The 23613-nt window shown below is 33.8% G+C and overlaps 1 protein-coding gene across 1 annotated transcript in view; it reads left to right on the top strand.

The window, feature by feature from the left end:
• Positions 1-1823: 1823 nt before the first annotated feature.
• The window catches only part of MALRD1 (MAM and LDL receptor class A domain containing 1), a gene marked incomplete at both ends in the record, with an annotated part of 598196 nt that continues 576406 nt past the window's right edge, over positions 1824-23613 (top strand). The window contains 2 exons of the mRNA XM_082619568.1: positions 1824-2022; positions 12863-13003. Of these exons, the coding sequence (XP_082475694.1) occupies positions 1824-2022; positions 12863-13003 (340 nt within the window). The remainder of the gene's footprint in view (positions 2023-12862; positions 13004-23613) is intronic.

The following is a 23613-nucleotide window of genomic DNA, read 5'->3' as shown; positions in this document are numbered from 1 at the left end:
GGGTAGTGGAAACATCTGGTTCAGGGTATTGCTGAGTTGAGAATTGATGGAGTCTTGACATATATAGAATGTGTGAGACTTGATGATTGATGGGTAGAACGGGTAAGGGTGGTCCAGGACCAACATATACGTTCCTGGCTTGGCAAGATGGACAGAAGAAGGCGCCATTCACTGAAATATAGAATAGGGGAGTAAAGACAGACTGGTTGGTTGGGTGGGGGGAAGGAAGATGAAATTAGTTTTTGATTCAAGAAGGCAAGTCAATTAGGCTATGTGTTTTGTGTGTGTGTGTGTGTGTGTTCTGGAAGAATACTTAAGATATTGGTTTGAGTAACATGTCATATCAGGACTTCAGATATAGATTTGGGAGATAACAATGTATAGATACTACTTGAAATTATGAGCATGAAGAGAAAGCCTAGAAAAAAGTATAATCTGAGCAGAGAGGAGGACTAATGTGGAACTATAAGGATAGTCAACATTTAAGAGATACACAAAGAGAGAAGTAGGCAATGTGTTTCTTAGAATTCATTTACAAAGCAGAGAGGTAAGGAGAATAAATATTTCTGAAATTGGAATGGAGCACTGAGCAGTGAAATGCTAAATTGTGTGGAGTGGTCAATTATAATAGGGCAAATTATGGATTTTCCTCCTAGAATCCTGAATGCTCATATCTTAGAACATTGTTTTTACTGAGTCTTTTTTCTTAGAATATTTGGAAAATCTGCTTTCTTTGTATCTTCTTTAAAAGCACAGAAGCGTTTTCTGTCCCTGATCTATGGTTCTTTCCACCCTGCATTCTCCAGTCGCTTCTTATAGTCTTGGTGTCTCTACCTCTTGCAGTTATATTGCAGAAATTAAAAGAAGATAGTTGAATAGAACTTCAAGATGCCTTTAAGAAATCAAGTGTAAAGGAATATTTTGAATATTTAACTCCATATAATTTCTATAATTATTCACCTTTATAAAATTTTATTTATAATATAAAGTTCAAGTGTTCTGAACTTTAGTGTACTGTTCATTCTGAATATGGATCCTGAAATTGTATGTTTCACTTGTAAAAGCATATGAAGATGAATTGACCTAAGAATCCATGTACCGCAGTGGAAGAAACACTGCACTCGGTAGCAGGATATTTGAATTCCAGTTTCTAATTCCAAAATACTGTATTTCCTCATAAGTATCCCTTAACTTTCTTGGATCCAAGTAATGTGATTTGGAAAATAATGATCCCCGATGTCCCTTCAGTTTTTAAAATCCTGTGGTTTTCAGTTTATCTAAGCAAGCAATGCAAAGTTTCCATTCAGTGATAGAGGACAAGCATTTCATTCTCATGAAACAATTCTAATAATTGGGCCTGAAGTGTTTGAATGAGTTTTAGTGACAATAATGTTCTAAATTACATGAACATGATTAAGCATAGGAATTAATATAGAACCTTTTTATGTTAATTATAACTTTATTGTAATTTTCCTCCCATTTATGTGCCTGCCTTTTAGTTGTTAATGCTATCTCCTGAAAGAAAAATTTATCATAAGGGCTTAAATTGTTTAAACATGGTATACATAGAGCAATAAACATCTGTGCTTAGCTAGATAGAGAAATGGTGCAATTGTTCAAGTTAAATATTTTCTAAAGACACTCCCCTGAAAGAGTAAATGAACTGCCTTGGACTTATTTGTTAAGAGTTGCGGATAGTTACCAGCAGTTTCAGTCATAGGAGGCAAATCTGGAAATCAAAAAATAGAGAAAAGAGAAAGAATGTTTTTAATTATGAACCCACACGTTACAGTGGCCTGATCTCTAAGAAGATGTATCAAGCAATGCTCCCCTGCCTGACCAGAATGTTAGCTTTCCTGAAGAATGAAGCTTTTGGTATCCTTTGGATTTCCTGCGTTTTCACCTCTGTACTGGTTCAGCAAGGAATGGAAGCCTTTCAGTGTGACAATGGGGTGTCCTTGCCTCCTGACAATGTGTGTGACTTCACAGATCAGTGTGGCGACATGAGTGATGAACAGCAATGTAAGTTCCCTCCTCTCCTTCCTCCAAGTCCTGTCCACCTTTAGTCCAGAGGCTGCTGAGCTGCCTGGGGAGGCTAAGACACCTGGCCCTGCACGGATCCCATTTATATGCCTTTAGAGTCAGTCAGAAACTAAAATACTCTTTTTAAGAAAAAGACAGATCCACATATAAAAATAACTCTAATTAAATGATATCAAATTGCTGAGATTCTAGCTAAATGGGATGTATTTTGAATCAGTTTTTACCAATTATAAAGAAGGAGTGAAATGTAGAAAGGTAGCTTTTAATGGTATATCAGTGAAACAATATTTGAAAGAAGCTTGTGACTGCAGTTTTAAAATGCTGCAGTGGAAATTATGAGCTTAAGTTTGAGTTCAGTATGGGAATATTTGAAATGAATTTTAGGTTGGGTGAGAAGATTTTATTTTTGCTTATAGGACACTACCACCAAGTGAGTTGGTACCTCTCATACACAGAGCATAACTCTGACTTATATCCTTTGATTCTAAGGCAGAGGAAAGAGCGCAAGCATTAGAGAGTGCAGGGCCTAGACTTGGATCCTGGGTAAACCATCTACTAATTGTGTGATCTTGAACCTCCAGTTTATTATAAGAGGTCATAAAGTGAGATAAACTGATCTCACTGGCAGGAAAATACTCCAGGTATAACATTAATAAAAGTTCACCAAGGGACGATATGGGTAGAGACATGCATGTTTCTGTAGTTTCTATTTGCAGTATCACATCCTGAAAGAAGACTGCATTTCATCAATGGAACTAGCGCCCTTCCTACAGTCACCTTTCATAAAAAACATTATCATACAATTAAATAGGTTCATTCATGTTGATTTTTAGTAACTATTGACTCAATTATTTAGAGGCACTAAGTCTAGTATTTTAGAGCAATATGCTCAAACATATTTTCTACTTTTTATTCAGATACTATATTAATTAGTGTTTACAGAATTCTTCATTTTCTTCTACATAAGGTTCTACATGTTTGATTTTACCATTGTTGGAATTCTATTCAAATATTCAGTTGTTATTACTTTAAAACAAGAGGAGTGATTACTGAATAATTTTTTCTCTTTAGAAGGAAACAGGCAGAGGATTTTTCTCCCATAGTTTGGGGGTTGTGATCGTGCTGTTTGATTGCACTTTCTGTTTAACAATTCCTAAGACAGGGATTCATTTTATATTTGTCCCATTTCCCCAGAGATGCTACATGGGGATGTGCTGCCCTTTCTCTGGCCTGTCTGGGGAAAGCCCTTGCTGTTCTTTGGTGAGCAGCTAAGATGAACCACTCGGTTGGTTTGACAAGAAATGCAAAGTCCCTTCCATCATTAATCCCTCTGAAGCTGCCTTTCAGCATGGTTGCTGTGATAACATGCGTAGTCCTGCTTCAGGGAAAAGGTTAATGTGAAAGAAGGGGAAAGCCGCTGAGTGGGAAAGGTCTCAGCTACATGAAAGATACTAATAACCCCTGCCTTAGAGGAGAGTGAAGGAACAGATTTGTCGAATAAACAAATTTCATTTTAAATGTTACACTGGGAGGTCACCTTCTGGCTTTTTCGCTTTTCATTTTCATTTCTGAGAAGTTTCCACTCTAGTATTTTATTTAAAATGGGATAACCTGTAGATAAAATTGAGAATCACTTTAAAGCGTGAGTTTCTTTTGTACACCACACTAGGGGGAAAATACTGTGGAGGAATAATGATGGCCAAGCAGTTTTTCTCTTGAAAATTTGTGATGCTAAACTTATAGACAAGATTTTTTTTTTTTAACTGAAGCTGACTTTATAATGATGTTTCAGTAGTCACATTTTGGAAAAAAAATTAATCTGTGATCCTCTTTAAAGTCCAAATGGTGTGAGCTTTAAAGAAATAGATTAGGGCCTCCCTGGTGGCGCAGTGGTTGAGAGTCCGCCTGCCGATGCAGGGGATGCGGGTTCGTGCCCCGGTCCGGGAGGATCCCACATGCCGCGGAGCGGCTGGGCCCGTGAGCCATGGCCGCTGGGCCTGCGCGTCCGGAGCCTGTGCTCCGCAACGGGAGAGGCCACAACAGTGAGAGGCCCGCGTACCGCAAAAAAAAAAAAAAAAAAAAAAAAAAAAAAAAAAAAAAGAAATAGATTAATATGTTGACTTTTCTAAATGAAATTGGCATAGTTGAAGTTGAATTTTGGATGAAAATGATTCTATTAATAGTGTTTTTCAAAATTTTTAAATTTTACATGATGGACCTGTTTTTCAGAATACCTGAACCTATTATTTTAACTCAGTATTTTTTAAAAGATATTAGATTTAAAAAGACTAAATCTTCACAATGAAATAAATTCTATTTATACACAATATTGAACACAATAAATCGTGAGCAAGAAAAATAATTTTTAGGTGTAACAACTATTTGGTTCTAATGTTGACAAGAATCTCTCTTTATTAGAATTTATTAATATCCTGAGCCGGGGAGTACATGTTGTGGTACTGATATGGGTATTTTAAAAAAATTATGTTTCTAGTGTTGCAATGTCTGCTTCTACACAGAACCCCGTTGCCTGGTCTTCCTCATTCTATTAAGCACAGCAATAATCTAGTGTCTCTTCTATTAATTGCTCAGAATTATTTGATGTATAAAGGCTTTACTCTGTTTTAGTTTTACTCAACAATAAAACAGTAATATTACTTCTGTTGCTATTCAGATCCAAGTCAACCATAAGACTATAAACTGTACTATTGATACAGTGTTACAGTGTTGAGGTATATCCCCTGCAGTGGGTTTCTACCACTGGAATATTACCAGAAAATACTCCAGTATTTTCTCAGAAATTACTCCATTAATTAGATAATTACTTTTGCATACCTGAATTTAGTATTAACTGTTCCATACATTTACTTTTAGAGCTAAAATTACTGTGACTCAAAATGGAAAAATATATTCAGTTAAATAATTTCTCCACTACCTACATGTCTTGCTTGAGAAAATTTCCATTTGGTCTATTTTTAATACTTCGATTTGATGAAACATATCATAAAGATTTGAAGTATTACCTAACTTCTTTTGCAAACTTTTTTGGATTTAGGAATAATAATTTTTTCAAAAGGTCTTTACTTCGTATAAATCTAAATTTGTATGTGAAATGTGTGAAAATTACATTAGAGGTGCATTCTGAAAATCTGAGAGGTGATAGTGTTTAATCAGATGATAGTAAGTACGTTGTTTCTTCAGTAGGATGACATAAATGTCAACTACTTTTAAAAGTAGTTGTAGAAGTTCATTGAAATATTTGAAGATAAGCATTAATAGAGTGAAATGTGAGATTTCATGTGCAATATTTATCTTACCACTACATTGGATGCAAAATGTTTTAAGCATATTTTTTATTAATCAACTAAAACTCCTATTCATCATAGCAAAATGTCTCAATTTGGGCTATTATAACAAATTCTGTAAACTGGGTGGCTTAAACAGCAAACATTTAATTCTCATGGTTCTGGAGGCTGGGAAATCCAAGATCCTGGAGCTGGCATATTTGATGTCTGATGAGGACCTTCCTCCTGGTTTGCAGACAGCTATTTTCTCACTGTGTCCTCACATTGTGGGGAGAGGGAGAGAGAGCTCTGGTCTCTCCTCCTCTTTTATAAGGACACTGATACTATTCCATGGGCTCTAACCTCATGACCCAATCACCTCCCAATACCATCACATTGGGAATTGAGGCTTAACCATATGAATTTTGGAGGGATATAAACATTAAATCCAGAGCACAACAGAATTATAAGTGTAAGAAATCTAATAATAAATATGGTGAGACTAGTTGAAGAAAATTGGAAAAATAATTACAGATACCTGGAAGAAAGATTCATGACAAGACTGTTCCTTTATGGGATGCTTCAATAGTGTAAATATATACAATTTAGTGGAATCAGTCTACATGTTAATTAAATTCTAATGCAAAATATAACTAGGATAAGTTTTAACTCTAATAAAATGACTTGCAAGTTCAGCTACAAAAATGAGACTAGCTGGAAAAGGGGATAAGAAAAATATAAGAAAATGAATAACTTAAGTTAGTGGGTTTATAATAGTGTATCAGGCACTCTCAGAGCATTCTGAAAATTGGCTGGATGGTGACTCTTTCTCACAAAGGAGAAGCTAAAACTTGAATTTTGTCTTGACCCATCCTACAGGGTTTCTATCATGGTTTCAACAAAAGAAGCCATATAACAATTCAGGCAATCTTGGTGGAGTCATGCTTTTATGAAATGATGCCATCCTTCCAGAGCTGCCAACAGTTTCTTTAATATTTTGAGGGAGGTCATGAAAAATCAAAATGTTAGCTCTGTTAGGGCAGGACATTTACCTAGTTCTCCCCATTTCCTAGAAGACTGAGTCACACATAGTGTCAATAAATATTAGAGTGACTGATTACTGGTTTACTGACTAGCTGAATTTCTCATCTGCACTATTCCTTTCATCCTGGAATTGGCTAGAACTACTCAGTCTTGCAGTGCAGTCTGTTCTTGTTTTGTGGCTCAAGTGTGCAAATTGACATAATGCAAGAAGAACGTTCAGTTTGTGAGCTGTCTTTGAAAATCTCAAAGACACCTAGTGACATCAGATGGTGAACTGTTTCTTCCACAAGCAAAATGTCTGCTGAAGTCAATCTATATAGATAGAATTCCTGCCATGTTTGTCATCCCATATACCTTTTTTTGTGTGTCAATGATTATCATTTCTCTGTGTAAATGTTGCCACTAAAGATTTAACTAGGAATCCTGAGAGAAGGCTTGCATTCTGTTGTCAAAGTTATCAATTTAATGAAGGCAAGGACCTTGAATCACAACTTTTAAATAAGTTTCCATTAAAGAAGAAAGACTAGAATATAATGTTCTCTACTACACAGAAATAATTGTGAGTTTTCAGTGAATAAGTCTTAAAATGCTTGATTGGATTTGGAAGAATACTTATTTTGAGAGAAATTGAAAACCTATTTAGGGGAAAAAAATGACGGTTCATTTGTTCCTGAATTAGTTTACTTGATGGAAGTTTTCTCTATGCAAGAGAGATAACTTTCCTAAGGCCCTGTATTCACCATTATAAAAACTAGTGAAAAGTCATAAGATCTTTTGGCCAAGCTGCTACTCTGGAATAGAGAATTGCATGCAAACAGCTATGCAACTTTTATAATATTCACGTGAGTACTGCTGCAGGCTGGAGTGAATGCCACACATTGTCAGTATTTCTGCAGAAATCACCAGACAATTACAAACACTTGGAGGACTCCTTTGAAATTTACTAATCTTGAAACAGTGTTAAAGTTAAAATATGGTTTGGAAATCTTTTTCTCATGTGACACTAATGGTATCTATGTCAAATTCTTGCCAAAGATGTGCTCAATGGCTTGAGATTAAAGGCAACTATATGACAAGATTCCAACTTAAGTAATATTAGATAATTCTGGTGTGAGCTATGGAAGTTCTAATTCCACTTGCTATCACATACCTTTCTGATTTACAATTTTTCCTGTTTTTGTCTCAATGAAACTAATAAAATTAATTCAGTGTGAAAGATAAACATTTCCCTGATAAAAATTAATTAATAGTTTCACATTTCCAGGCCAAATAATAGCACTCTTTCATGGAAATCTACTTTTGAGAATAAATTTTACTTTCATTTAATTGGACTATTTTGAATTTATTTCATCCTTTGCAGGAGCTGGCCATTAATTTTTAATTAAATGAGAGTAAGGGAGATAATTCTTGTACAAATGTTTTTATATGCTATCTACATGAAGCAAATCATTTTCTAAACAGTAAAATGTATGTAAAATTTTGTGACTATGTGATAAGTAGCTTTCCTCAAGAAGTGAAGGAGATAAAAGCACTTAACAGTCTTGGAATAGAAGGAAATTACCTTAACACACAAATGGCTGTATATGAAAAACCCACAGCTAATGTCATACTCAACGGTGACAGACTGAAAGATTTTACTTTAAGATCTGGAACAAAACAAGATACCCTCTTTCATCACTTCTGTCAACATAGTACTGGAAGTCCAAGCCAGAGCAATTAGATAAGAAAAAGAAATAAAAGCAATTCAGATTGGAAATGAACAAGTCAAATTATCTCTGTTCACAGAAAATGTGATCCTAAATGTAGAAAACTCTAAAAAGTCTATGAAAAGAATGTCAGAACAAAGAAATAAATTAAGCAAAGTTGCAGGATTCAAAATCAACACACAAAAATCAGTTGCATTTCTGTGCACTAACAATGAACAATCTAAAAAGGAAATAAAACAAATTCCATTCATAATAGCCTCAAACAATATAAAATACTTAGGAATAAACACAACCAAGGTTATGAAAACAAAAAAATTGTTGCTGGAAGAAATTAAAGAAGATGCAAATAAGTGGAAAGACACCTCATGTTCATGGATTGGAAGAATTAATATTGTTTAGATGTCAATAGTACCCAAAGTGATCTATAGATTCCAAGTAATCCCTCTCAAAATCCCAAGAATATTTTCTGCAGAAATAGTAAAATTCATCCTAGAATGCATATGGAATCTTAAGGGACCCTAAATATCCAAAACAATCTTGAAAAAGAACCACCTTATAGCCCTCACACTTAATGATTTTAAAACTTACTACAAAGCTACAGTAATTAAGAATGTGGAATTTGCAGAAAAAAAGATTAAAGTTGGACCCCTACCTTACAGCATATCCAAAATTTACTCAAAATGGGTTAAAGACCTAAATGTAAGAGCTAAAACTATAAAACTCTTAGAAGAAAACACAGGGGAAAAGCTTCATAACATTGGATCTGGCAATGATTTTTTGGCAATCACAGACCACAAAGAAAAACTAGATAAATTACAGCTCGTCAAAATGAAAAACTCTTGTGTATCAAAGGACACCATCAGAATGAGAAGTTAGTCCGTGGAATGGAAGAAAATATTTTCAAACTATATATCTAAGACATTGACATGCAGAATAAATAAAGAACTTGTACAATTCAACAACAAAAACAAGCAATGAACAAAGGACCTGAATGGACATTTCTCTAGAGAAGATATCCAGATGTCCAATAAGCACATGAAAAGATGTTCAATATCATTGATCATTTGGAAAATGCAAATCAAAACCACAATGAGATACCACCTCACATCTATTGGGGTGGCTATTATAAACAAACAAAACCCAAGAAAATAACAAGTATTGGCAAAAATGTTGAGAAATTGGAACACTTGTGCATTGGTGGTGGGAATGTAAAGCCCTTTTGCTTCTGTGGAAATGGTATGGCAATTCCATTCAATATTAGAAATAGAATTACTGTATAATACAGCCATTCAAATCTGGAGACATATCAAAAAGAAGTGAAAGAAGGGACTCCAACAGATACTTGTACACCCATGTTGATAACAAATTATTCCCAATAGCCAAAAGGTGGAAGCAACCCAAGTATCCTCCAGCAGGTGAATGAATAAATAAAATATGGTAGATACATACAGTGGAATATTATTCAGCTTTAAAAAGGAAGGAAATTCTGACACATGCTACAACATGGCTGAACCTTGAGGACAATTATACTAAGTGAAATAAACCAATCACAAAAGGACAAATATTGCATGATTCCACTTATATGAGGTACCTGGAGTACTCAAAGTTTTAGACAGAAAGAAGAATGGTGGTTCCGAGGGGCTGAGGGGAGGGAGAAATGAAAAGTTTCAGTTGGGGAAAATGAAACAGTTGTGGACTTGGATGGTAGTGATGGTTGCATATCAATGTGAATTATTGTTTTTATCACAGAACCATATACGTGAAATGGTTAAAATGCATTTCATATTTTGGCACAGTTTTCCAAGAAAAGCAGGATTTAACATTAAGGCAAGTCTACAACTGTGCCTCACAGAACTTTCAGGAGGAAAAGAAATGTGAATTATTAATATAGGTGCAGGCAAAATTGTGAAATAAATGGCTTGCTTTTAATACCTTCTACCTCTCCTTTTTAGAGTTCTCCTAACTCTTACAGTTTCCCTGTCTTCTAAGAACTTTATATTGTGATGATCTACTCATACTATACTAAGTTAATCCCGAGTTCTGCATCAATTTCTTCACCACTACCACTATTAATTTTTTTTTCTATTCCTTACCATTTTCTCAGAAGCATGCCCTATGTTAACTACCACTTGAGGATAGAGTTTAATATTTTTCTCCACTTATGGTGTTAATGATTGAATCCATGAATGGCTCTGCAGTAAATTTTTAATGAGAGAATCTGGCATGTTGGAAGCCAATTCGGAAGATAATTGGGTCTTCCAAGCAACCTCAAAGCACAACATGGAGATACCCTCTCTTTTTCACTGCAGTATGCTGGACCTGTGGGATCACAAAATTTAAAACAAAATGATGAGTTGCTCAAGTTCAAAAAGCCCAGGAACATGGATTCTCCTAAGTTCCTGCATCCCATTCCTCCTGTTCCATATGTTGTCCAACTGCAGCATTGCTGCGGTAGTGGGAAAATCTCCTCGCAGACAGACTTTAGTATAGTAAGTACTATCAGATTTGAATGTAGATGTATGGGATATGAGATTATAAAAGGCAAATCAACCACAATTCAGGAAAAATTGTTCAAATGGTTTAAAATACACAATTCTCTACTGGGAGGAAAATGAATACTTAGAAAATTCTCTGATGCATTTTTGAATAATCTGGCAGTTATTAGAAGTTCATGATTGCTTTTTTAAATAACAGTTGAAAAATATATGCTCATTAGATTCATTTTGTAACAAAAGGAACCCTTGTTGAGACTATTCAGAAAAAAAAATGTTTTATTTAGCTATTTTTCTAGTTCTAACACTTCTAGAATACATCATCATTATCCTTGTTTATTAAAGAGAACAAAGAACATTGGAAACAGACATCAACTAAGTAATTGTAATGCAAGGTAATTTCTTGGTATTTAAAAACTGACACCTATGTGAGTGTGTGTGTACATTTCATACACATAATTGCTGAAATATGGTGATAAAAATAGTTTAGAATATTTTGTAATCACAAGTAGATCATTGGAAAAATGCTGGGACTAAAAGAGACTTGAAAACAGATACATACTTATGAAGATACATGCATAATGAATTGAATGACATGCACATTCATATACAAATAACTGTATAATTTAGTTCATTTTCCATTTAACCAGCTTCCCTGGACCACTAGGGGTCCATGAGGTAATGATTGGGATATTCTGGATATTCTAAATATTTCAAAGGCCTTAAGGCAATTGTAAATTTAAGCACGGTATGATTCACAGACTAATCAAGTTTCTTAGCTTTTAGATAGAATGACATGAATTCTGCCTGGAAATACTGGTTTCCTCAGTATTGGAAACTCTGACAGGCCTCTAATTCTAGGTCTTTGGTAAAAATGGGTTAGTGGCTTAACAATGAGACCTTGGAACAGAGCTTTAAGAATTCAGGTTCTGGAGTCAAAAAAGACCTGGCTCCAATCTTGGCCCCAACGTTCACTGGCTGCCTGCTTCATAAGGTTTTTGTAAGAAGTAAATAAACTACCGCAATTAGAATGCCTAGCACTGATCTCCCTCAGTAAATTGTGGCTATTAAGATACCTGTTAACATTACAGAATACAGCTGCTTTGTAAAATCTTTCAAAATAAGGAATCTAGGACTAAAAATAATAAAATAGACCATTGGTAATAAAGCAGGTTTAGATAATGTTTAGAAGTGTAGTTTCTAATTCAGCTTTTAGTACTCACATGGATGTTCTCAAGGATACGCACCAGATGTATTATTACTAAATAATATTTTCCCGAAATGTGACTAAATAAAAATTATGTTTTTGTGACTGGGTTGTCAGACACTGTCTATCTATCAATCAGAATAACCACTGTGGCTAATGCAACCAGTTAGCACAAGAACAAGCTTGTCAAAGGAACATCTCCAGTTACTAAGAGCTACAACCCAGGGATGGTATAGTTGCCATTGAATTAATCTGTTTTTTAGAGAGTGACATTTACAGATGGTGGATAATGGAATAAAGCCCTCCCTGGGGGGTTATTGTGAGCAACCAAGTGTCCAAATCTTTCTCCCTCTCCCAAGCCTCTTGGATCACTTATACCAAGAGAAAAAGAAAAGGAAAAAAAAAAAAAAAGCCAGAAAATGCCTTGTGATTAAAAACACCAGGGATTTCAAGAACATTGAGATTCAACAGGGAGGTGCTATGCTTAATTCCAGGTGCTATGCTCAGTTCCAGGGAGGTGCTATGTCGCAGCCACAATGGCTGAATTTGTATCAGAGGATCCTCTCTGAATTGGTCTGCCCAAACCTGAAATTCTGCTATGGCTGGAACATTAAGGTGGATTTGAAGATGTAACCTTAATAATAATGCCTCATATTTTGTGGTGCCTAAGAGTTGTATTTATATATATATTATGTCATAAGAACTTCACAGCAGTCATTTGAGGGAGAAAGGGCAGGATGCCATTATTTCAGTTTCATAGGTGAAGAAAAGGGCTTGGTGTGGTTAAGTGGTTTAGCAAGGCCCTCAGTTAATAAGAGACAAAATCAAGATTAGGTCCTCAGTCTTCTGACCTCATGAGTGGCATTCTTTCTGTATGACTGCACTGGTTTTTAATATGTGGTGATTTATTCGAATGTCATATGCAAAAAAGCTTTGCATTGATAAAGTAGATTTAAATTGTGAGAAATTATCCTGATGTTAATCTCTTTGTAATTTGTTCCTAAGCTTTCTTTTTCACCTATTGTTTTATTTCTTAAAAAGCCACATGTGGTGTTGTGAAAGTGGATTTCTTTTTTCTCTCATTAGGCTCAAACTATGAAAGATGTGATTTTGAGGATGGACTCTGTAGTATGATGCAAGATCAGAGTCTGCGACTTGGCTGGGCAAAGAGGAATGGGATGACTGGCCCATCACCTCCATTTCATGACCACAACGGTGATATGTCTGGTAAGTGCTTTGAACTTTTTTTTTTTTGTCAAGTGGTTGGTAAGGACAATAGAATCATGGCTGATAGATATTAATGATGATAATGTCTAATTTTATACAACTATATTGTATAAAATAGTATTTTATTATAAAAAGTATTTATATTTTTGTATATAAATACCAAAAATTGTATTTAACTATATTCAAGATATTTATGATTCTAAAATGTCATATTAGATTCTTATAATTGGGTTCCTGGGACCTCAAAGGTCTATCTAGATAATAATTGGGATTTCTAGCTATTTTGACTCTGTAAGGAAACTGTGAAATTTAAACATAGTACTACATAGATTAATTTGTCGAATATCTTTGCTTTTGTTTAGACTGATTTTAGCTTTCTCTGGTAATACTTGTATTCTTCGGCTGACTAGAAAGCTCTGATGGGAGTTCTGGAGCCAGACATTTATTCATTTCTTTATTTGTTAACTAATGAAGTCCATTCACTTGCCAGTTTACACCAGGTGATTAAGATATTTTAGTAAGCAAAAACTGACTCTGTGCCTGCCTTCATCTGATGGCCTTACACATGGTATGAAAAGAGGTAATCTTTTACCTGGCATAACTAATTGAAGCCTGGTGATTTTTAAATAAAATTTATACTTCTTGCAAATAAATACAATTAAATCTTAAATATGAGTATTCCCTAGAGACAATTTAAAGCGATTAGATGTTAGTAGTTTGGAAATGTTTACATAAATACTATACATGTGGTTAGAATGCTGGTGCTGTCACTTACTAGCTATATAATCTTGAGCAATTTACTTTGTTAAACCTTGGTTTTCTCAACTCTAAAATCTATCATAAGATAGGATTTGAGAGCTAAGTAAGATATTGTAAGTAGAACTTGTCATAAAATACCTGATAAAAGTTGATGTTTAGTACATTTCTGAATAATTTTGGTGTTCCTTATTTTAACTCTTATGTAAGTAAAATGGAGTTTATTGTCCTTGGCTTTGATGACAAAAATAATTTTTAAAAAAGAATTTTTAGCAATTGTTAGGAATAAGCTAAATTTATCACCAAAAATAAAAACGGGGGGAGCCAGACTTCACAAACAGGACCGACTCACTGCAATTACATGAAACATTTATTATGGATACAGTAGTGTTAGATGGTGATATTAAATCTGGTTCCCAAATTTTAGCCATTGTAATACCATTTCCCCTTTAGAACCTCCTCACTGTTTTTTCCTTTTACTTAGGAAGAAGATTTTTCACAGTATACAGTTACTTACCTTAGTCTCCATCATGGGCAGAATACTTGATACTTTCTTTTTATGTTATATGTGGCTCTGATTCTCTTCTTCTTGCCACCTCGTCTTGAAGTTAGACAACATTAGGGTCTCCACCTCTTTTCTTTTCTCCTCCATTTCCTCCCTCTTTCTTTCTTCCTTCTCTTTTCTTATTTTGCCATTTGATAGCCTAGTAAAGAGATAAAATGGGATCAATTCACATCAAAATTGAGATGTTATATAGGCAGACACTGTCTTAGCTATATCGCTTGGTTTAAGATCTCTGGAGTCAGACTGGTTGTGTTTGAATACTGGCCCTGCTCACCTGCTAGCTGTGTGGTCTCAGTTTCCTCATCTGTAAAATGGAAATAATAATAATACTATAAGCCTCATAGGGAAAGAGGGGCAAAATGTTGCCTAGCATAATAATTGAAGGCTAGTGGTTTTAATAATAGTGATGCGTCTCTTATATCTACAGTTAAATGTTAAAATATGAGTATTTCCCTAGAGACTGCTTTAAATAAGCAAATGTTTTGCCTTCAGATATAAGGTGCTTGAAAATGTTTATGGAAAAAGTCATGCTGGAATCTTGTCTCCATTCAGCAATCCTTATTTCATGAGTATTAATAAAATTTTTGATTAACTTACACTTGAAATAATTTGTCAGTGCTCCAGATTAATATTTTTCATCATGTAATCAATGCCTTGAGAAGTTTTCAGAGCTAAGTTTGAAAATCTATTAGAACATTAAAAACATCACTGTGTCAATATTTGAAGTCTACTAAAGCTTGAGGCAAAGTGATTAAGATGTAGTATTGATTTTTAAAAGTGTATAACATTGTAATTAGATAAAATAGTATCATTACACAAATTCAAATATATCTTTGCAATGATAGTAAAACTTTTTTCAAAGAATGGAATATAATAGTTTTTCTTATAAGAATATAAAAGTTTTTCTTATAACTTATAAAATATGAGTTTTTCTTAATTCTTATAAAAATAAAGAGTTTTAAATAATTCTAGAATTCAGCTCATGGTAAAGGTGATACGTGAGGTTTTTAAAATGTGTAGTTCTCTGTAAACCTAAACTGTATAGGTTATCAAAGATAAAAAAAAATTATTTGAAAAGTTAATATTTCCTTTTATACCGCAGATTATTTTTCTTATTTGGGTATTTAAAATTAGGTTTAAATGGGATTATGAGAACTTTTGTTATTTTAACCAATTGCTAAGTTGGGTCTAAACCCCATATATTATATTACGAAGCACACACACTATTAAACAGCATCCAGTCTTTTTATTTTGTTCTAGGGAGGTATGATGATCATAGTCTAGGACTGGAGGTTCTTTGCTATTCTCCTCAGACACACCTGCAGGACCCATTTCTGCGGCATTTCTTTGGTCATGTGGGATTGTTGGGCAGCACATAATAGCTTTGAAAGTTTCATCTACACTGTGTTTCTTAATTTATGGCCATATTAGCTCTATTTTTCCTAGTAAGCTATGAACAGGATCTATGAACCCACTTATTTTTTTATTTGTATGTTCCCCTGACAAGAGTTTATTATAAAAATTTTCAAGAATGTGAAAAAGTTTGAAAAAACTTACTGTGACTAACCATATACCTACCACTTAGGTTATATAATTAAATTTACTATTCTATGTTTGTTTTATCAATATCTATCCATCCACCCATCCCTTTCTCCATCTATCAATCTGTCATATTTTCTATGCATTCAGAGAAAGTTGCAGGAATAACTTTACCACAAATACGGCAACACGGTATCATTAACTAGACGCAGAGATGAACAAACCATGTCCTGTAGGTCATTTTCCTATTTTTGTAAATACAGTTCTATTGGAACACAGCCATGCCTATTCATTCACAAATTGTCTGTGGCTGCTTTTGTACTACAGTCTTGGAGTTGAGTGGTTGTGACAGTGACCATATGTAGACAAAGCCTAAACTATTTGGTCCCCTAAGAAAAAGTTTGTCCTTCTGCTGGAGTTAGGTATTCATTACAGTTCTTTTTTTTCCCTTTGAAGTAAAACTTATGTTATATGAAAATACCAATTTAAATGTATCAATACTATTGGATAAGTTCTGACAAATGCATTCACCTGTGCAACTCAAACCCCTAACAAAATGTGAAACATTACTGTCACACCAGAGAGTTCCCTCAGGTCCCTTCCTAGTCAATCCTTGCTCCCATCCTCTGCTCCCAAAATAATCACTGCTTTAATCCCTTTTCCTCCTCCATAGATTAGTTTTGCCTATTCTAGAACTTCATATAAATGAACTCGTGCATTATATGCCCTTTTGTGTAAGGCTTTTCTCACTTTGCTCTCAGATTCATCCAGGTTGTAGCATGTAACATGAGTTCTTTCCTTTTTATTGCTGAGCAGTTTGCAATTGAATAAGTTTATTCGTCCATTCTCCTACTGATGGACACCCCTGTTTTTTTCCTGTTTTGGGCTACTATGAATACAACTGCTATGAACGTTTTTGTACAAGTCATTGTGAATGTATGTTTTTAACACTCTTTGGTCAATACCTAGAACTGAAATGCTGCATCAATGGATGTTTAGTTTTATGAGAACTGCCAGAGTTTTTTCTAAGGTAGCTGTACAATTTCACACTCCTACCAACAATCTATGAGACTTCCTGTTGTTCTACACCTTTGTTAATATTTTCTATTTAGTGGTTTCATTTTGATCGTTCTGCTAAGTATGTGGTGGTATCTCACCATAGTTTGAATTTGAATTTTCCTGATGACTGTTGATATTGGTCTCTTTTGCAGAAGCTTATTGGCTATTAATATATCTTTTGTAAATTTTCTGCTCACATATTTTGCTTAATTTTTATTGGGCTACTTGTTTTTTTATGAATGAGTTGTAATTTTTAAAATAGGCTCTAATTTTGGAGTACATTCACGGCAAAATTGAATAGACATCACAGATTTCCTGTACACCCCATGCTCCCACATACACACAGCCTCCCCCCACTACAAAACTTCCTCACCAGAGTGGTACATTTGTTACAATCAATGAACCTACATGGACGCATAATTTTCACGCAACGTCCGTAGTTTATATTAGGGTTCACTCTTGGCGTTGTACACTCTATGGATTTGGACAAATGTATAATGACATGTATTGATATGCATTTAAGTTTCATCCATGTCTTTTCATGGCTTGATAGATCATTTCTTTTTAGTGGTGAATAATATTCCACTGTCTGGATGTACCATAGTTTACCCATTCACCTGCTGAAGGGCATCTTGGTTGTTTCCACATTTTGGCAATTATGAATAAAGCTACCATAAACATCCAGCCGCTGGTTTTTGTGTGCACGTAAGTTTTCAACTCCTTTGTATAAATACCAAGGAACATGACTGCTTGATTCTATGGTGAGGGTATGCTTAGTTTTATAAGAAACTGCCAAACAGTCTTCTAAAGTGGCTGTACCATTTTGCATTCCCATCAGCAATGAATGAGTGTTCCTTGTACCAGTTTTTATATATCTTGGCTTCCCATTCTTTCTAAGATTTATGCTTACAAATATTTTCTCCAAGTCTGTGGAATGTATATTAATCTTCTTATTGATATTTTTAATGAGAAGTCTTTAATTTTATGAAATCCACTTTTTCTATTTTTACTGTGTCAAATTTGTTGTTAAGAGTCCGTTATCCTTTCAGTGTCTGTAGAATGTATAGCAACAACCCCCCTTATTCCTGCTGTTGATTATTTGTGTTTTATCTCCTCTCCTCTTCTCTTCTACCTAGGATTTTCCTTTTATTTCTTTTTCTTTTTTTTTTCTTATTTCCTGAAGTGGAAATTTTGGTTCACTAGTTTTGATATATATTATTCAGTTAAAACATTTTCTAATTTCCTTTGTAACTTATTCTTTGGTCCATGGATTATTTAGAAGTGTGTTGTTGAATTTCCAAATATTATGTTTGTGGGGTTTTGACATATTATTATTGACTTCTAATTTTAATTACCTTTTGGTTAATACATTCTCTCATTTCAATCTTTTAAAATATTTTGAGACTTAGTTTATGATACAGCATATAATCTATCTTGGTGAAAATACCAGGTGAATTAGAAAAGAATGTGTATTCTACAATTATTGGGTATAGGGGTCTATAACTATCAATTAGGTTAAGGTGATAAAAATAGTGTGCAAGTCATCTGTCTTTTCTTACGTTGTTTTTACAATATATTTTTTCCTATTGTTTGTTTTCAACCTGTCTTTATACTTAAAGTGTGTCTCTGGGAGACAGCATGTAGTTGAATCTTGCTTTTGTATCCATTATGATAATTCATTTCATTGGAATGTTTAATCCATTTAATTTAATGTAATAATTGGTATTGTTAGATTTATATCAACATTTTATTGTTTGTCTTCTGTTTGAACATTCTGTTTTTGATCCTTCTGGTCTCCTTCTCTGCCTTCTTTGAGATTATTTGAATATTTTTTAAAATCCTGTTTTAATTGGCTTTTTAGATGTATGTCTTAACATTTAATTTTGTGGTAACTCTAGGCATTATGGCATATACTCTTAACTCTTTATAGTATACTTAAAATTGATATTGTAAAATATACTTAAAATGTAGACAATTTAGAAAAGCATAGGTCATTTATCCCTTTCTCATTGTCCTTTACTTTATAGTGATCCCATGTATTACATCTGTAATCTATAATATGTAAGTTATAAATCTTACAAATCAATGCTATTTTTCTTTAAATATTATTAAAAATAAATTAAGAGAAAAATATTCTTTTATCATATTCATTACTTGCAATAATCTCCATTTCTTCTGACTATCTGAGTTTGTCTCTAGTATCATTTCTCTTCAGTATAAATAATTTCCTTTAGTATTTCTTGTAGTCCAGTTCTGCTGATGATAAATTGTTAGTTTTCCTTAATGAAAATGTCTTTATTCTCCCTTTATTCTTGAAATAATTCTCATTAGATATAGAATTGTTCATGGACATATTTTTCTTTTAGTGCTTTAAAGATATTATTTCCCTGTCTTCTGGCCTCCCTATTCCCTGATGTGACATTCACAGTTATTAAAATGATTGTTTTGCTATATTTAATATAGCTTTGTTTTTCTTAGTGCTATCAAGATGTTTTATGTTGGTTTTAATCAATTGTCTATAATGTGCCTAGGCATGAGATTTTAAAAGTCCTAATCAGGTTAAATAAGCTTCATGAATTTTAAATGTTTTTTCCACCAATTTTGGAAAGTGTTCTCCCCTTATTTATTCAGATATATTTTCCCATCTCTTTCTTTCTCTCCTCTCCTTCTTGGACTTCAATCATCATGATGTTAGACAACATGTCTAACATATTATTATTGAGGGTCTTATATATTTTGATTGTTTTCCCTTTTTCACCTTGAACACTTTCAATTGATTTATTTTCAAGTTCTGTGATTTTTTTTCTGTGTCATCTTTAATATGGTTATAAGCCTATCCAATGATCTTTTAAAAAATATCAGATATTGTATAAAATTTTTCATTTGATTGCTTTTAAATTATGTTAATTTCTCTACTAAGATCTTTTATCCTTTCATGCATTATGAGTGTATTGTCCTTCACTGAGCATCAGTATAATTGTAAATTAAAAATCCTTGTCTCCTTCATCTCACAATTGACCTCTGTTGACTGTCTTTTCCCATGGCATGGTCGTATTTTCCTCGTCCTTTTCCTGTCAAATAATTTTGGATCATATCTATGACATTGTAAATTTACTACTGTAGAGTCTCTGGATTCTGTTATATTTATTGAGAGTATTTATGATTGATTTCATTAGAGTAAATGATTAGCTTGCTTAGACTCAAATTGAGAATTCTGTTTTGTAGTTTAGATATCAATTCAGTAGTTCAAATATCAATTCAGCTCTTTTAGCTTTAGTTACTAGAAGTGTTCCCTGCACATGCATGCTTCAGTTTCAGGTGGAGATTTGGGTAGAGTTTATCCATAGAACCTGGGTCACCCCTTTTTCTGGCTCTTTTCTTTCTAGAATTCTGCCCTTTATTTGTGGTGGACCTGCATGTCCTTGGCTTCTTTACCTGATTCTTCAGGCTAAGGAAATAGCAACCTTTCTATCAGTGTTTTAGCTGCAGTGGTAGCTTAACCTCAGGCCAAAGCTTTTAGGTTTTTCTTGTTTTTTTAATATAAGCATTATATTCATCACTGGGTTTTCTACCACCAGGATGTCCTAAACTGATCTATGCTGCTCTTTCTGAAGGGCACTAGGAACCATAATCTATTTCTCAATACTTGGCAGGCTGTGTTATTTAGACAGCGATTTAGATTCTTTTATTAATAAGCAACAGCAAAAGACAAAAAATAGAAAAGAGTCTCATATTCTAACTCTCTAGATCAAGTTTTTATAGCCTTTATAGTCTTAATATCCATTTATTTTGATGTTAGTGAAAAAGTAATGTTTATTATTTTATATATTAATTTAAAAACTTTTTATTGGGCATATATATTATTCCACACATTGTGTGTGTGTAGCTATAATAGTGAACAAGAACACAGATCTTGTCCCCAGTGAAGCTGCAATTTAGTAATGGAGACATTAACCTGAACATTAATGTTCTATTCCAGGGATCTGCATATTTTTTTAAAGGCCCAGATAGTAAATAATTGTGGCTTTTTAGGGTATACAGTCTGTGTCCCAACTACTCAGCTCTGCCACTATACTGCGAAAGTTGCCATAAACAATACTTAAAGATAAAGCATGACTATATTATAATAAAACTTTACTGATGGACACTGAAATTTATAATTCATATAACTTTCACCTGTCATAAAATATTATTCTTTTGAACTTTTTTAACCATTTAAAAATGTAAAAACCTTTAACTCTCAGGCCATGCAAAATCAGGTGGAAGGTGAGATTTGTCTGCAGGTCATAGTTTGCTATCCCTTAGTCTGTTCAATAAATGTTAATTGAGCATTTTTGCATCTGACAACATGCAATGGGGCTACATAAGTAAAGGATAAAATTCCTCCACTAACAGATAAGTTATAATCTTAATTTTAGTGGTCAGTATTCAGTTCATTTTTGTAGAAAACATAGGTGAAGCTTACTTTGATCTATACTCTGATTTTGCAAAGAAATCAGCTTCATTACGCTGTTATTTAAAAATTCATCTGAATTTTCCATTATGGAGGAGGTTTTGTTACAGTAGTTAAGCCTGTTTCTTATAATAAAAATAAAAATAAGAATTGTGTTCATTAAGTGGGTGTACAGTGTATTTTCCACTTGTTGCATCTTTAATATTGTAGTTATACTAGTTTAAAAGTAAAAATTAATTAAAGATGAAAAATTGATTGTTTATGAACATATAATTTTATATGTTGGTATCAATTGTTAATTTCAGTTCAAAAGCTCTTATTAAGCCCAGTGTGTGTAAGGCATCATGATAAAGGCTGTGAATGTTATAAAGACTTTTAAGATACATGTTGCATCTTGGAGTGTTTATGATCTCTTTGAAAAGCATTCTCAAGAATAACCCAGTTAATTTTAATACAGGGAGAAATTCGAAAGGTACTATAATATTAGTCTGAGAAGATTGCTCTGTGGCTATAGGCAAGTTCTGACACTGGAAAGGAGAAGGGCATTTGAGAAAGGACTTGAAAGATGAGTGATATTTCAATGGACAGGGAAGTGAAAGAAATATTTCAAACTGAAAGAACCACATAAGGACCATATAGAGTTACTTGGTGTGCCCAGGCAATGATATAGCAGTCTGCTATGGCTAGAGAATACTGTCTCTGGAAATGAAGGTAAGGCCAGAAGTGTATTTGGGAATGTCAGGAATTATGTCACCCAAAGGTTATTGATTTTGCTCATCAATACTATTTCCTTCCGTCTTTTCCCATCTCTACCCAAACTCCTTCACAGCTGACAGTCCTATTACCAACAATTACCAATACTGTGCAATCAGGCAGTGGAAACGAGAGTGTTGATGGATAATGCAACTCCTCAGCCACACCACATAATTAATATCAAAGGCATACACATTTGGTACTTCATAATTCATTCTGCCTCAAGTAGTGTTTTGCAGAGAGCTTCCGTTTTTGTTTTTCTTTCCCACAAATTCTTTGATTGCCAAGTTCATGATATCGGGGTTCTTGATGTGTGCCTGCATGTGTGTGCATTTAAAATAAGCTACATGAGGTTTATATAATTCTTCTATAAACGTGATGCTTATTTTTTATTGGATAATATATTTGTTTATTTCCTCATTCCTTTTATTTCAAATTCAGGTAATATATCAGTCAGGGAATCATAATTGACAACCCAGATGATTATTTGAATTAACTGATATGACATCAATGAAATTACTCCACATAAATTAGTAGTAAACCTATCTTAAAGTAAATGATATTATTTCACTGATTAGAGCCAAAAAATAATATGTGCTACAATTTCTCTGTAGACATAGAATTTTTTCCTTTATATCATTTGCTTTCCTTTTGGCAGAAATTTTATCTTTACAGGCAGGTGACTTATTTGTTAAATTTATATGAGTATTAATTCAAATTAATTCAGCCTCATATTGAATACATACTGAACAGAAATATGTAAAATAAATGTATATTGAAATAAATATGATACAAATTTCAAAGAATGTACCTTTTGAATCATAGCCAAATGGTCAGTAGACTGAGATTCTGCCAAATGAAAGTGGGCAGGGAGTTTTACCAATTAAAGTGGTTGGAAAGGACCCAGAAGATTTTAGTTCTCTGCAAATGAAGTCTTGCAACTCTGATGATTAGTTATGCTGATTCAGTGTCCTACAACCGAATCAGTAAAGGGAGAACTCGTAGCAACATAACTACTTTAGGCCTCATAGGTTTTGGTCGGTACCTTATAACATAGCAAATGGAACAAGGGAACCAAATTAGTGACTACTGTTTGTAGCAGGCAGAATTCTAAAGACGTCCCCCCAAGATTCTCATCCCCTGGTTATTCAAACACTAATCTAGGTACTTCTATCAAAGGACTTTGCAGTTGTAATTAAAGTTACCAATTAGCTGATCTTAATATGGGAAGATTATCATCGACTGTTCAAATGGGCTGATGTAATTGCATGGTTCCTTAGGACCTTCTATGTACAAGACCATGTCATTTGCAAATAGAGTTTTACTTTCTGTTTCCTTTCTGGCTGCCTTTTATTTCATTTCCTTGTCTAATTGCCCACCTAGAAATTTGGGTGCAATGTTGAATAGAATTGGTGATAGCAGATATCCTTATTTCCATTAGTGGAAAACTTTTTAAACTTTTACCATCAGGTTTGATGTTAGCTG

The sequence above is a fragment of the Mesoplodon mirus genome, assembly GCF_964341445.2.
Source record: "Mesoplodon mirus genome assembly, chromosome: 4".
Taxonomy (NCBI): Eukaryota; Metazoa; Chordata; class Mammalia; order Artiodactyla; family Ziphiidae; genus Mesoplodon; species Mesoplodon mirus.
Note: the sequence above shows the minus strand (reverse complement) of the source record. Positions and strands in the feature narration are given on the sequence as shown.